Raw genomic sequence first — 16052 nt, forward strand, 5'->3', positions numbered from 1 at the left:
TAACGAATTTAAATGTTTTTTCTTGAACTGGTTTTGGTTTTTGAAAAAACAAATAGTAATACAATAATTGAATTGATTTTTACACAATTTATACAAAAGTTTTGTATGTGTTTTAAATTGAATTTGACATATGACAAATGAAAATCAATAAATTGAAACATACCATCATCACCATAGTCCTCTTCACCCTCCTCCTCTTCGGTATCTGTGGACTTGGATTTACCCAGACTTTTCAGTTTTTTTCTTTTGGCAGCATTACGACGTCGTGCTGGAATGTAAATGGAAAATATATTTAATATAATTTTATAAAATTAAGAACACGATTTTAATACCCTCCATAATGTGCATTCTTTCCTCTTCGGTTGTACGCTCTTCGGCTAATATCACTTCCTCTGTGTAAACATTAAGAGAGAGAAAGAGAAAACAATATTAATAACAAATTCTCTTAAGCATATTTAATTAAATATGTTAATAATAATTTAATTAAATTATTAATTAATTTTAGTGTTTGTTATATTTTTTTATATGGTTTTAAACATTTCACAATAAAAGTGTATGTGTTAGTGTTAAGGATTAGTAAGAGTTTAAGTTTATTTTAAGTATAAATTAATTGAGTTTTATTTTGATTTTTAACAAAATACTATACCAGCTCTACATATCCACTGAACATAGCCGTTTAATTCTCTTTCTAGTTGCTGTTGTCTTCTAAGTTTAAGAAACTCTTGTCTATTTTCTACTTTTTCACGTTCTTTTGCGAATTCACTACAAACAAAAATATTTTTCGTTTTGGTTTTTATGTTGTATATTTTACAAATGAACATAAAATTATATAAAAAAAAATTAAACATTTACATTCACAGAGTTTTATGAGAAAGAGTTTAAAATTAAAATATTTAAATTTAAATAATAATTAAAATCTAAACAAGGAAATAAATAATAATTTTAGAAAAAACGCAACTAAACTAAAAGGGAAATGAAATGTTAATGTTTTCGGTTTAAAGCTTAAATAAATAGACTTATAAAACTTAGTAGACAGAAATGAATTATTAACTAAAATTAAACTTAATTCTGAAAGTTAATTATTCAAATATTTTTGTATTTCTTTTATGTATTTTAATTATGAATTATTTGACGAGGATGAGTTAGTTTTTACCAGGTTACTAAAGATCAACTTCTAGTTTTGGAATGTTAAATTTAGGTATTTATTAGTTAACGGGATAACGAGCGAAATACTTTTTCATTCAAATGTTTGTTAACGTTAGGACTAAAATCAACTTTCTTAACTATTAAAAGGATTTAGGAAGATAAGTACATACAATGTTTTCCTTGTGTGGGGATATCGGTTTACTATTTGCATAGTATTGACCAGAACTTCACTATGTGATTTGCGAAGTTTAAAAAAGGTTTTCTGATTCTGAAGACGTTTCCAAACCACAGAATCAAATGCTTAACGTATTCGAGGACTTACAATATAGTATAACACATACACTGGGGTCTTAAAACAGCCCACCACCACCCCCTAGGGTTACAAGGAACAGGTGATCGGATCAAGTTCAACTGTTTGCTTAAAAGCTTGAGCTATCTAATCTTTTGCGCCCCGCTGATCCGACAAATGAAGAGTCAAATACTGACTTCTAGTGAGGATCCAGCGTATCGCTAGAGACCGTAATGGCTCCGGAGACATTAATACAAATGCTCAGCGATACTTCTGAGGTGACATCCCTTCATTCGGCAAAATTAACTAGAGACATATTAAGTAGCTATAAATATGTCACTAGTCCATATATCAGACCTTTTCATCTACAGCGACAATAGGACTGGACAAGTCCAGCTGGCAACTGCTTTTCACTGTACTATTGTATACCAGTTAGCAGTGAGTTTATAAACTGCTTAAGCTCTCGTAAACATACGGTGAGAATGCAATATAAATGAGCTTTTAATGAAGGAATAGCTATGAAGATTATTGATCACAGTCGGTGGAAATCCTTGATTTTCCCCAGATTGAGACAGCCAAAAACCCAAAGTATTGCGAACATTTTTTGAACTGAAGGCACTAAGGAAAACCAACGTAGCAAGTCTCTAACAAGGCATGTCGGATTCTTTTGGAATAGTAGAACTCTGATGACGCAAAATGTAGCATTGATTCGAATACTAACGATCCCGGTCGATATAAACAACTGCTTTATGATATAATTTCTGTTAAAACGAGACAAGGAGATTTCTTAGTAAAATTGTAATACTACTTCATAGATTATCGTTAGATCATGAGCTATAGTTGACGCAGAAAGTAGTTTTGATGTTTCAGCTGTAATAAAAATGTAGGAATAGATTCGAAGACTAAAGATCCCGGGCGGTGGAAACAACTGCTTAATTACATGATTTCTGTTATAACGTTAATCCACAAGGAGTAAAATTGTAATATGATTTCATGGTTTGACCTTAGATCATAAGTCATATTTTTCCAAAATTTAGGTTTTAAAAACAATGTAGTAATGATTTGTTTAGTCTTAGGCTGATGTCAGAGTGGGCGCTACAAGCGATGCGAAGTTTTGCGCTACAAACTTTTGCTTGTGTTTTCTCGCATCAAGCATAGCTTTCACTCGGACATGAAACATAGGAAAACACATTGAAAGGTTTGCTGCGCAAAGCTGACATCAGCCTTACTTGATACGCCAACCTGATATTTGACGACTCCTTGGTCTGACTCTAGAAGTTTTATGGTTCATCATCTAAAGACAAGGAATGCATTTAACTACCCCATCTTATGGAAATGTCAAATACAAAACCCCTTCATGCCACTGGAACTAATATGATCATAACTAATCAAACATTAGCTATTATTGGGGTCACAGACTGACTAGACAAACAAATTTCCACTCCAATACTTCATTGATATGAATGAATATGAAACTTTGTGAGACCGAGGTTAACAACCTTCTAATGGTAACTTCTGGTTTCGTAGATCATTCCCACGACAATAACATCTTCGGTCTGGAATGAAACGAATCATACAGTGCATAACAGTAGAGCCACATGATCGTAGAGGTGGTATAATTAATATAATAGCCACCTAGTGTTCGTGCTAAAATCCAAGCGTCCTATACAAAATTTCAGCATTTGAAGTCGGACTGCCCAACAGATTGATGCCTCAAACGCGGCCATGTATTAATTATACATTCCGAGTACCAACACTACGAATAATATTAGTAAGAGAGATCATCTGAAATGTCAACGACTAGGGTGAAAGTGATTCCCACAATTAAAAGTCAGACTGCCCAACTGACTGAAAAGATCTTCTGCAGATTATTTCTCTGACGCTGCCATGTATTAGTCATACATTCCGAGTACCAACACCACGAACTATATTTGAAAGGAAAATCACCTGAAATGCCAACGACTAGAACGAACGTAGTTTCCACAAGTTCACTTTTGTTAAATTGATCGAAAAATGTGAAATAGAAATGTATGCGATCGATGATTTGAAAATAATTGAGTGAGTCCATAATTTTTCAAGTGTATTGATTGACAGTGCATTTACAATTATTCAGAATAATAGTAGTTGTATTTATTATTTAGTTATTTGTTTGTTGATTTGTTGTAGCAAATAGACTTGTGGTGCATAAGTGTAGGTATTTTATTATCTTGTAGCTTATTGTATTGTTATTGGTAACATATTTTATAATATTACGATGATTTTTTACTTTTTTCTTATATTTTATATAGAAACTTGCAATCAAAACACCATCACAGAAATACAAATGATCCATCCAATGTAAAAAAATATATCATTATTAATATTTTTATATGTATATGTTTTTTTTTTTTAATATAGAACAACGTATAGACATACAAACGTATTTGCATCAGCTGGTATAATTTATTAATAACTAAATGACTAAAAAACACTGAGAGCATACACTCTAAATACTAAAGATATTTATAAGATTTGTGTTGTTTTAGGAAAGGAGAAACAAAAAAACAAAAGACACTTGATAGTAAGCGGAGAAAATTGTTTTAACATTTAAGCCATTGAGAGTGATCAAATATTAAAAGCTTTTAAGCTTATTAGGTTTCAATAATCTTAAACTCTTTTTGACTCAAGTGTTTTTTATTTTTTAGGGGTTAACTAACTAATTTTTTGGATTTGAAAAAAAAAATTACATGATTTGAAGAAAGAATTTTGTAATATTTATAGAAAAAATGTTTTGTTTTAGTTTGATTAAATTAACATGTTTTTTTTTTTTTTTTGAAAAGGGGAAATAGTAAATTGTATATAACTCAGAGGAGGACTTTTAGCAATAATTGCTTTGATTTTGGTTTCTAAAACCAAATGTGTAACTGATTGTTTTGTTGGGAAACTGATTTGGTTTTATTTTTGAAAGTGTATATAAACCTGCTTGTGTTATCCAATCAAGATATGATACCATGGCCGTTTGAAACATTGCACGAAAACGACATTTTTGAAATTCCATACGACGTTCAACGCGATTACGTTCATTGGAAAATTCACTTGAAAAATTTCATAAGAAAATAAAATAAATAAACAAAAATTAAAAATTTTTTTGTTGGCTAACAGAAAAACAAACTAAATAAATAGAAAGAAACTTAGTAGTAGAAAGTTAATTGAGAGTAAATTATTAGAAATAATAAATTAAGTTAGAGTTTAAATAAATTATATTATTAAAATAGCAGAAATTTGTTGATAACTTTAAAATACATATATGTAATAGGAAAATTAACAAAGTCTTGCAAACTTACCCGCTAAGAACACCAAGAACTAAGTTGAGCATAAAAAATGAGCCTATAACTATAAGAGGCACAAAATATATCCAATTAAATTGTGAACCTAAAGCGTCGTTGGTCTGGAAAAAGATGTATGGCATATTGGTTGATTTTAATTAAATTATTTTTTTTTCAAATAGAAAAATAAGAGAATAATTATTAGATTATTAATATTGTTTAAGTTACAGGTTAGATTGAAAGATTTATTAAAGAGATTGAAAATAAAAGCTTTTAAAAGCTCTGCTACACAAAATGTTCTAATTTTAAAAGAAGTTCGATTAACAACTGGAACAATTGTTAAAGCTTTTGAGTTATTAGTTTTCTGTTAATAAAGAAATGGATTAAAAAGCTTTCACTTTATAAAAGTTCAGCTTGAACTTTGAAGAAAGCTTTTTTGATACATGTTTAAATGACATATTTAGAAATAAATATAATTTCAAGATTTGTTTAGAATAACGAATTTCCTTGAAATCATAAAGAAAGCTCGTATATAAAAAAGCTTACATTTGCTAAACTTTAATTTACTATTAAATTTTACAAGATTTCAAAAAAACTCTTACAAATATTAAAAGCTAAACAAATTTCATACATATTTTGATTTTATAAAACGAAAACTTTAAAAGTTTACTGCTGGGACATAAGGCTGATGTCATAGTGCCTGCTACAAGCGATGCGAAGCTTTGCGCTACAAACTTTTGCTTGTGTTTTCTCGCATCAAGCTTCGCTTTCACTCTGACATGACACATAGGAAAACTATGACATCAGCCTAAGGCTTGTGCTTTAAGAATTTCATATGTTGGGCACAGAAAAGCTTTTATATACAAAAGTTCATAAGAAAATATAAAATTAAGCTTTTTTTCTTTCAATAAATATTTAATCTCTATAAGAACTCATAAATTAAAAGCTCAATGTAAGCTTTTAACTTATATATTACCAGCTTTTAAAATATTTTCAATCTCTTTAAATAATTCTCATATTAAAAATGATATTACATAATATCACGACAACATTGTTATTATTTACAAATAGTGTTTAAAATATTAAATATTTTTTAACTATAATATTTAGATACTTGTATACATTTTAACAATGCAATGATGCCTTATAGTTATGTCATGAAATTAATGAAAAATGTCAGTATGTTTAAGCCATATTTAAAGCATTTGATTTTTTATAAATTTTTGATTTAAATTTTTAATTATTATTTTCAATTTTAGCATAAACATTAAAGTAATTGTAATAAGCTCAGATTATAAGCCTAATTATTATAACTTTTTTTTGCCAAGCATTTTATTATAAATTTGTATTTTTTGTGTGCGCTGAGTGTTTTATTTATTATTTTAGAAATATGAATAAAATTTAGTTTTAAATAATTTACCAATTCAGAATGATTTTACTACTTTAAAAGTTATACATTTACGAGCAAAACTACTTACACATTTAGATATTTTAGAGAGTTACATTTATATTAAGAGATATATTGTATTTTTATATGTATTTAAGATACAAGTTCAATTGATGATGCATTTTGCTTTTCAAAAATGAATTCTTTTAAGTTTTTGTTAAGAATTTTGTTAACTAATTGTTTTTATAATTAATGGAAGTTTAACTTAACATCCTGTCTGGATTATTTACCAATTGTGGTATAAATCGTAATCAGAATAATATTAGTTCTAAGATCAGACTTTCTCCCCGCGACCCTATTAGACAGATGATTTTTAGCGCAAACTTTATAGCCAAGTTACAAATAGAGTGTTAATTCATTGTGCCAACCCACTACATTCATAGAATAAACTGCAAAATGGAATGTCGGACATTCCATAACAACAATATTTGCATCCAAAGTAGAAGGTACGATCGCCAAAGTTCGAGAATATTCCTTGAAATTTTTTTGATCTATTTATTGTAAAGTCGTTTTCGGTATAACTCATCATCATTCGACTATTGCAATCCTAAATTTATTCTGATACAAAACAGAGATCATATGTCATCCGAAACCACTAGACTGATAGTCAAATTAAAAATCAAAAAAAATTGAGGCAGTCGGCCATTTGACCGACTCACTTGCGTCCTAGTGGTCCCGTTGGGATACCCTATAACGGATATTATAAGGAAGACATTACATGTGCGTGATTGACATGGTATTAAACCAGCCAGAGGCACGATTGAACGATTCTATCTTATATTAGATAGAGCCGCAAGTTCATGCAATGTTGGACTGTTTAGAAACTCAGTCCTGATATTTGCCAGGGCCGGACAGAGGCAGCGGAAGTGTTCTACGGTTTACTCTTCATCCTCACTTTGACAACTCCTGCAATAGTCATTGTATGGAAGATTTAATCTTCTTGCATGCGCACTTATAATACAGTGCCCTATAAGGATGGCTACCAATATACGCAGTCTCATCCTGGAAAGCCCCATCAAACAAAAAATCCATCGTTTATAATATAGAGGCCAGGTCATTCTTGATGTTGAGCAGTATGTCAGTGATGACCATCTGGTCTGAACAGACCCATAAAGTTCATGCTGAATAAAGGCTTTACAGCATGAAATCGGAACACAAACTAATGTATCAGTATCCCTTATGTGAAGGCGGGAACCAGTTTTTACCAGTTCGTCCGCTTTTCTATTTCCGGGAATATTAGAGTGACCCGGTACCCAGTGTAGTTCTAGGCACGAATGATTCGCCATCTCGTCAAGAGACACCCAACATTCGCGAACCAGTCTGGATGTCGTGTAGACACCAGATAAAGATTATTCCATTGCATATCCTATAGTACCTCATCAATTAACCGCTCTTTTTATAGCTGAGATTTCAGCCTGTAAGACGCTACAGTAGTTGTCTAGCCTAAAACACACCGCCTTATTTAAGCGGGGGATAAAGAAATCACCATCCACGCCTGAAGAGGACTTAGATCCATCAGTATAGATGTGAAGTGTTGCACCCTCTGAGAAGGATGGATCGTTCAAGAATATTCCGAGAATTTTTTTCATCTATTTGTTTTTATCTGAATAGATCTGAAAAAAGTATTACATCAAAAGAATAATCTACTATAACTGCTGTTGGAGAATATTCCTAGAACTTTTGTTGTAAAGCCATTTTTAATATTTTAATTAATAACCAGAATATTTGACTATTAAAAACATGTCTTAAAACTATTCTACCCTCCTTTGGCTGTACAGATTTGATACACGACAATAACAGTAACAGTGATATTATTAAATTCGGGCCAAAGTTTTGAATATTATGTTCCAGAGGCAAAATTGTAAATCTTTATCTAAACAGATTTGAGACAATTATCTCGGGCAACAGATCGTTCATGATGAGAATTATTACTTTCTGTTTGTTATAAAGCCTTTTCTAAGTAAAATTTAAATGAAAATTATTGCATACCACTATAAACCCTAAAATTTTTGATTCACTAATTGATATTACAAATCTTATTACATATAATTCATGTTTTCATTGAAAATGCATCAAAATAGAACTTTCATTAAAATTGTTTTCATAAATATGGATTTGTAAATGAAATGAAAGAAAATAAGTTATTTTTGTCTATTCTTTGTTTTTTTAGCAATAAAAAATTAGAGCGCTACCGATAAACGATAGGCAATTCTGTATTAGGTAAATTATTATACACACACACACATACGCACGAGAAATGGTTCAAGTCAGAGAGAGAGAGAGTAGAAATATGTTACAAAAAGGAACTCAGCTTATATTTTTTTATTAAATTTTTCTTCAGAAAATAGCACACTTTTATCGTATAAAAAAAATTTTATGGAAAACAACGATATCATTTAACAATAATAGAAAATGTTTTAACAAAAAGTAGAAAGATCAACGTTGTTTGAATGTTTTTGAATATTTAAAGAAACATTTATACAATTAAGAGAAAAATACAACAACATGCGTTTTTTGTTAACAAATTAGTAGTAGAAATGAAGTTATTTTTTTACAAAGTTTTACTAGAAATTAGAAAAATTAGCAAATATTTAAGAAAAGTTTTTAAAAAGCTTTAAGTGACAGCTTTTAAAAGACTTTATCTTGAAAATAGCTTAACTTTCTATTTCTGGTTGTAAACTTTTAAAGAGAAATAGCACTGAAGTTTGTAAAAGCACTAAAGCTTTATATTACAAGTGATAGTGTTGTATTAGAAATTTTTTTAACATTAGCTTTAAGTTCTCCCTTAATTATATTTATATAGCTTATGGTATTTTCTCTTATATATCAATAATTATACAAATTCAACAAAAGCAATGAAAGTTTTATAATTTTAGCATTAGAAGTTTTAGAAACATAATGAAGCTTAAATGATTTTTTTATGTAGATCATATACAGCTTTCACGATTATTAGATAGAAGAAGTATTTTTTATTTGTTTGTAGTTTTAAAAATTTAGAAAATATTTGGCCTATTATTGGCATTTACCCAATACAGTATTGCTGTCCAGCCTTCCATAGTGATACATTGGAATACAGTCAACATGGCAAAACCGATATTGTCAAAACTAGTTATGCCAGAATTTGGTCCATCCCATTTTTCCAAACACATACTCGTCGTATAATTACACATATATGCACCACCGCCTTTATCTGTTAGAGTATCCGTATTACACGGTGTTTCTGATTCACCTTCTTTCACAGGTTTATCTGTAATAATGAAGAAAATCATATTAAGTTTTTTCTTAATAGTTCTATGACGTAAGCATGGAAAAAGGATTAAAGCTTTTTTTTTATTAAGTTTGTTTTAATATTGGAGCGATAAATACTTGGATCTTCTAAACTATAACAAGTCTTATGTAAAGCACCCGAATAGAACTCGAGTCCAATGATGGCAAATATAACGATCGCAAACAACACCAAGAGACCAATTTGTAGTAACGGTGCCATTGCTTTTATAATGGACTTTAAAACTACTTGTAAACCTGTGAATGAAATTCAAATTTTGCATAACACACAAGAAAGAGATAAAAAGAAAAAAATATATTAGTAAAAATTTCTTTCAAAATGTGGAAATATTAAAATTTTAACTACTGTTTTAAATAAACTAGTTATGGCTAGTAAACTACTATTTTTGATAAAATATTTAAATATTTATATTTTTTTTAATATACTACAACTAAAAACCAAATTATAATTTAAATTTACTCTAATTATTTAGTTTAAAAAAAAAAATAAAAATGATATATGTTATTACTAATTAACTACTCACTAGGAATTCCAGAGACTAATTTTAAGGGCCTTAGCACACGTATGGCCCTAAGAGTTCTTAGATCTACTTCGGGCCCTAATTGTGGGAATTGTGTCATGAATCTGCTCATATGACGTTTTTAATATTTTGATATTTATTTATTTTGATTTTAGCAATAGTTTCAAAATATTTTTTTTTTTGATTGGTTTTAAATAAAAAAAAGAAATTAAAAAAATACAAATATATTTATTTAATAAATATAATTCAACTGGCATTAAATTTTCTAATTAAAGAAAAAAAATGTTTACACATTAATTTGTTAATAATCAAATGAGTAGAAAATGAAAACATAAATTATAAAATTAAAATTAAATTTAATGAAGCTACATTTAAAGCAAAAGTTGAAATTAAAAGAAGTTGAAATCAAAAAGAAATTCCACACGTTTTTTTTCGTTAACAAAAAATAGACCCAAGCAGCTAAAGCTAAATATTTTTGAAATTAAAGTTTTTATAATGAAAACTAAAATAATGATTTCTAAATTTATATTTGGTTTAACCACTAGTAATAAAATGTTTTTGTTTTCACACAAAAAAATTATAATTATAAATATATTTTTCTTTACTACCTCTAGGTTCGTTTGTAATTTAAGTTTTTTGACAGTTTTATGCTTCTTTATAACTCCTCAGTTTCTGAGTTATATGCTTAAATCTAAGAAACTATATTTTTTATAACTAATGAATGAAAGTAGTGAAACAGTTTTTAATAAGTCATTATTGTTGTATCTTTAGCTTTAATGCTACAGAGAAACTGTTTATTTGTATTCTTACCGTCATTATTTGAAACGACAAAAAGAAACCGTTCTACCAAAACAATTAAGAACTCTGATTAACTTGTTTGACTTGAGGCCAACAACTGAAAATTTGACTGAATTCGACTGCAAAAAGCATTAAAACAGATATAAAGTTCATATCTTGAAAGACTTTCACATTGTACCCCGTAAGTCTACTAGGATCTACATACGACGAAAAAATACGAGATATCGTTTCCTGATAGAGTACTTAGGTTAAATCATATTCTGCATTTAGACTTTCGTTAAGCATGAATTCATTGATCAGATTCAATACAAATGATTTATGGTTTAGTTGCTTTCAAAAGCGCTGGCACGAGTGAATACTTCGTAATGTCTGGCCGCATATTAAGGGCGTTTTTTTGGCGCATACTCGCTTCAAAAGAATCAGTTGCATTTGGTACAGGGTGCATGTGATGTTCTGGCTAGATTTAAGCAGCTTTTACTTAAATGAGACATTGATTTTTGGCTTTGATATCAAATTGGTTGGTGGGGCAAAATGGATGCATTATTCGTAGCAAATAATGATTCGTTACAGAAGTATTTCGTACATGCATATCTTTCAAGGTCTCTTTTTTTCAATATAGTATATGGTATATAATATCTCTGCTTTTGGATGAATGCAGCTGATCTCAAAAGTTTTGGAATTGCTGTCTAAATAGCTTTTGTTGCGTCGAATGGTTTTGCGTTCGTCAGGTTAACTACCTTGAGCTTCCTTCCCTTTAAAGCTATTATATTCGCCCTTTCGTTGCCGACGACTCCCGAGTGGTCTGGTACCCACATGATGCAAACCTTATCTCTGGGAGAGTATTCAGTTAAAGCTTTTTTACAAATCAATATGATCTTAGATTTAATTCTATCACCTGATATCGCCCTAATTGCCTTCTGGTTGTCGGTAAATATATTAAGCCCTGTGAGCGCCATATTTATTCTAATCCAATTTACACATTCCGTTATTGCTTGTGTTATGTTTAGGTTAACGGTGGTATATTTCTGTTTCTGGGTATCCCAGGGCCACTTTATCCCCCACTATCCACTATAATTTAGAGCCATCCGTGTAACAAACGATTCCTACTGGTATTTGCTCTAGTTTCCCGCTTAACCAAGACATTCTATCTGGGATTAGCGTTTCAAAGTTTCCGACATATTCTGTGTCTGGTATGCGATCAGGCACGTCCGATGATTGTGTACAACCTTCCAATGTGTCTTGTGTACATTGATGACGTGTCCTATAACCGCTTTTGGCCAGTTCGCCTAAAATAAAGAGCCGTTCGGCTGTAAGCGCCGCCTTATATCTTAAATATGTTTCAATAGGTGGAATATCTAGCAATTGACAATAAACTTCATAGAGTAATGCTTCTAATTCTAGGTCTTTCAACTTTTTGCAAAGCAAAATCTTCACACTACATTAGAGGGAATAAATTTTATTTATGTATCCTTAAAAATAACATCAAATAAAGATGACAATCAGGTTCAGGTATTTTGAAGTTTTACTACACCCAATGTTTTTCAGCAATCTTTTAAGATCACGGGGAAAAAATTTTAGAGCATTTCTTAAAAACGCGGTTCCTCGAGACACTCTAGTATACATATGTATGTATATAGGTTGAAAACCTCGTTCCTTTAAATAATATTCTTTCGTAAATATACTGTATTTGTACACGACTAAAAGTTGTTTCAGCTCAACTTTCTTCAATATTATTATGTACTAGTATAAATATCAATATGACCGCTTAGTTGACAAGTTGATACAGGTCTGTTGTCAAGTTGAAACCAGTGCGTGGACAATTTTCTGTTGTCGAATTAAGTACGGCATGGTGATAACGTGATTCACACAGTAATAGTGTCTTTTGTTAAAAAGTGAAAAAGTTCTTCTTTTTTTCGTAACTTATATCGCATTGATGTCCAAGGATATACCTTTCTAAGTGGATATTTAAGTCTAAAGTTTTCTTTTAATAATAAACTTATAAAAACTGTTTCAAATTATTTATTTATTCAACTACAAAATTAAAAATTTTATTAATAAAAATTAAGACACATTTAATGATACATATATTTATTACACACACACACACACACGTTAAAAAGAAGTTATCTAAATTCTTCGCAGTTTTTCTAAAAATAAGAGATTATTATAAAAAAATATGTTTTAAAAAATTAACGGCTACTCATAGTCTTAATATGAAGTGTTAGAAAATATTTATTTTCAAAATTTAAAACAGACTTTTAGGAAATTATTTATTTTCTATATTTTATTGTCAAAAAAATAATAACCTAAAAGTAAGTCTCTTAGACAAAAATGAACTTTCATATAAAGATCTAGGAAGCCGGGAAATATTTATTTTAGTTAGCACGGCTAAAGAGACACATTTATTTTTTATTTAACCAATTACTAAACTAATTTTAGACCATAAAGTTTTTATTAAAACTACTAGTTTTTGATAAATTAAAAAAAAAAATAATGAGACCCTAGCGGTTACTAGAAAAAAATTTAGATTGTTTTTTTTTATTGGAAAATGTTTATAGTATTAAACTAGCCTAATAAATACGATATCAGTTGGTAATAATTTTGCGCTAATTTTAATATGATCTCTAGATATTTAAACCTACGTAATGTATTATTGCGTTAAAGAAACTTTTATGAAAGAGGAAAATCTTACTTGGAATTCTTGAAACAAGTTTTAACGGCCTTAAAACACGAAATGATCTTAACATTCGTAGATCGACATCTATATTGGCCTCGGCAAAGATTGTCATGGCACTAATTACGTAACAATTATCGGGGTTTCAATAACAAAAACACGATCGTTTGATCACACGAGATAAAGTTGTAAAACCGTGAATTGGTAGATAGTATTTTTTTTTTATTAAAAAAAAAAATAATTTCGGTTGCGCAAATCAAAAAAAAAAGAAAATAAAATTAAAATAGAAATTAAAAACTCAAATCAAAATTTAAAAATTTACAAAAAAGAAAAAAAACGGAATGCAGGATATTAAAGTTCAAATAAAAGATAGTAATAGATGAAAGAGAGAAAAACAAGATGTTAGAAAAAGGAAAAACAGCACAATATTTGCAAATAAAATAAGTAAAAAAACCATATATAAACAATTTAATAAAACATAACCAAAAACAACTAGTCATTAAAAGAAAATTAAAAAAAAGGAATGTAAAAAAATATAAAGAAATTGTTGGTTTCCTTTTTTCGAATATAGACTTAAAGCTGTAGAGAGTTTTGTTGTTAAAAAAAGAGAAATACATTTGCACATACACTCACAAATACATACAAATTTCCACACACAAACACATACACACATACACACACACACATAATGAAATGAAAAATAAAGAAAATTGAAATGAAAACATTAAAATAAAAAAATAACATTAAGTCGTTAAGGACCGACTTTATGTGATACCCTACACCAATATAAAGTAATTTTAGAAAACTTATAATCGGTTTTTTTTTTCGTCTTAACGGATTTGATCTAGTTTACGTGATTTTAGGAGCTCGGATATGGAAGTTATGGTTTGATCCAAATATGTCTTCATTGCTACTGTTAATTGTTCTGAAAATTCTATGAGATTTAAAAGTGATTTCCGAAAGAAAACTTTATAATGGGGCCGATCCGCCTACTATTTTAATGTTTTCTTTCTAGTTAGAAAAACCACAACATTTTTAAAATTTTGTATGAATTTCTTACAGTTGGCATCTTGCGTCTAATCTCAGAGGACCGAGAAATGAAACGATTTCAACCATTTCGAAATATCTTCATAATTGAGACATACAATTTATCTACAGACAGATGGACGGACATTGCCTAATACTTCAAATGAAAAACAATGGTGTAGGGTAACCTAATTAAAGTCATATTCACACACAAATTGAACGCTTTTCAGAAAAGTGTCAAAAGAACTTTAAATATTTTCCAAATTCATTTAACACTTTCAAACCACCCCATCAATTTGTGTGTGTGTGTGAAAGAAAAATTTAAAGTCTTCGAAAAAACCAAAAAAGAAATTAGAATTAATATTTACCCCGTTACTACTACGAAGAAATCCATGATGTTCCAAATATTCCTGAGGTAGGAGTGTTTATGCAAAACTAGACCTAAGGCAAGGATCTTGAGCGATGCTTCTACACAGAAAATGCATAAAAAATAGGTCTCCGTTTTTTCCTAAATAACAAACAAAATTTCCATACATTAGTTACACTTTTACGTGGTTAAGCATAACAGTTGTTGGCCGTTGTTGGCTATTGAAATTAAATATTAATTGAAAACAATTGCCAACAGTTTGAGATTAAATATTCCACACTATATAGTAATTATGTTAAGCTGTTTCACATTTCTAATTGTTTTATTTTGTATGTGTTTTTTTTTTTTTTGGCAAATCAAGTTTTTTTCTTTTAGTTTGTTTTGTGTTTTTGTACTTACCAGCTTTTGGGCCAATACCGTTTTATCACACTCAGGCAAATGTTCTTCTAATGCCAACACAACACAGTTGGCAATGATTGTCAATAACACAGTGTACTCGAAGGGCGGCCATTCTATTATGAAACGTGTGTATTTTCTAATTGGATTATCCTCGGTGAGGATAAATAATGATGTGGGACCACCACCAGGTGGTGTTTCCTCTTTCTTTGGGCCACCCATTCTATCAGCTAAGCGATGGGCTCCCCTTCGACCCGAGTGCCCCCCGCTTGTGGAGCCCTGTTGATGCCCTGCTAGCGCCGCTTCCTGAGCCGCTGCCAACCTGCAAATGAAATGAGAAAGTAAATTAAGATTTTAATAAAAATTTAATTTTAATTAAAATAAAATTTTTATTATTTCCTACAAAAATTTACTAAATTTCTAAGTTCTAGAACAGATGCAAACAGAAGCATATCAGATTCATGAACAGCACCAATCTTTGCCATGTGGCCATTACTTCTGGAACTTAATACTTTTAAGATGTAGGTATTCAAGCAACCAGTTCTTTTTTTTTAAAAAAATCACAAATTTAATTTTTAATAAGAATTTTCTGCCTTAATTAATTTCCATTAAAATACAAAATGTTATAAAACAATTAACAGTTATATATTCGTCTGTGCCGAATGTAATATATGTATATACCCTTTTCCATGGTGTGTTAAAAAACAATCGACTTTTACAAAAAAGTACCACAAAGTCCCCTACTATAATTTTTTTTAATCAAGTTTAAATTAAAAAAAATCAAAAATCATCAACGAA

The 16052-nt window shown here is 29.7% G+C and overlaps 1 protein-coding gene across 3 annotated transcripts in view; it reads right to left on the reverse strand.

Moving 5' to 3' along the window:
* LOC119601847 (voltage-dependent calcium channel type A subunit alpha-1) overlaps positions 1 to 16052 on the reverse strand; it is a 139591-nt gene that overhangs the window by 99401 nt on the left and 24138 nt on the right. For 2 of the 3 annotated variants that reach the window (XM_037953039.1, XM_037953037.1), the window contains exons 2-10: positions 15258 to 15576; positions 14860 to 14999; positions 13484 to 13584; positions 9554 to 9709; positions 9214 to 9434; positions 4759 to 4862; positions 4394 to 4509; positions 333 to 392; positions 164 to 268 (exon numbers count right to left, since the gene is read on the reverse strand). In XM_037953039.1, coding sequence (XP_037808967.1) covers positions 164 to 268; positions 333 to 392; positions 4394 to 4509; positions 4759 to 4862; positions 9214 to 9434; positions 9554 to 9709; positions 13484 to 13584; positions 14860 to 14999; positions 15258 to 15476 — 1222 coding nt within the window. In that variant the 5' untranslated portion in view covers positions 15477 to 15576. Of the gene's footprint in view, positions 1 to 163; positions 269 to 332; positions 393 to 4393; positions 4510 to 4758; positions 4863 to 9213; positions 9435 to 9553; positions 9710 to 9996; positions 10098 to 13483; positions 13585 to 14859; positions 15000 to 15257; positions 15577 to 16052 lie in introns of all 3 variants that reach the window. The other variant, XM_037953038.1, reaches the window with a different exon arrangement.

This window comes from Lucilia sericata, unplaced genomic scaffold (assembly GCF_015586225.1).
Source record: "Lucilia sericata isolate MDLA Ls3-8-SP2 unplaced genomic scaffold, ASM1558622v1 Contig000193F_arrow, whole genome shotgun sequence".
Taxonomy (NCBI): domain Eukaryota; kingdom Metazoa; phylum Arthropoda; class Insecta; order Diptera; family Calliphoridae; genus Lucilia; species Lucilia sericata.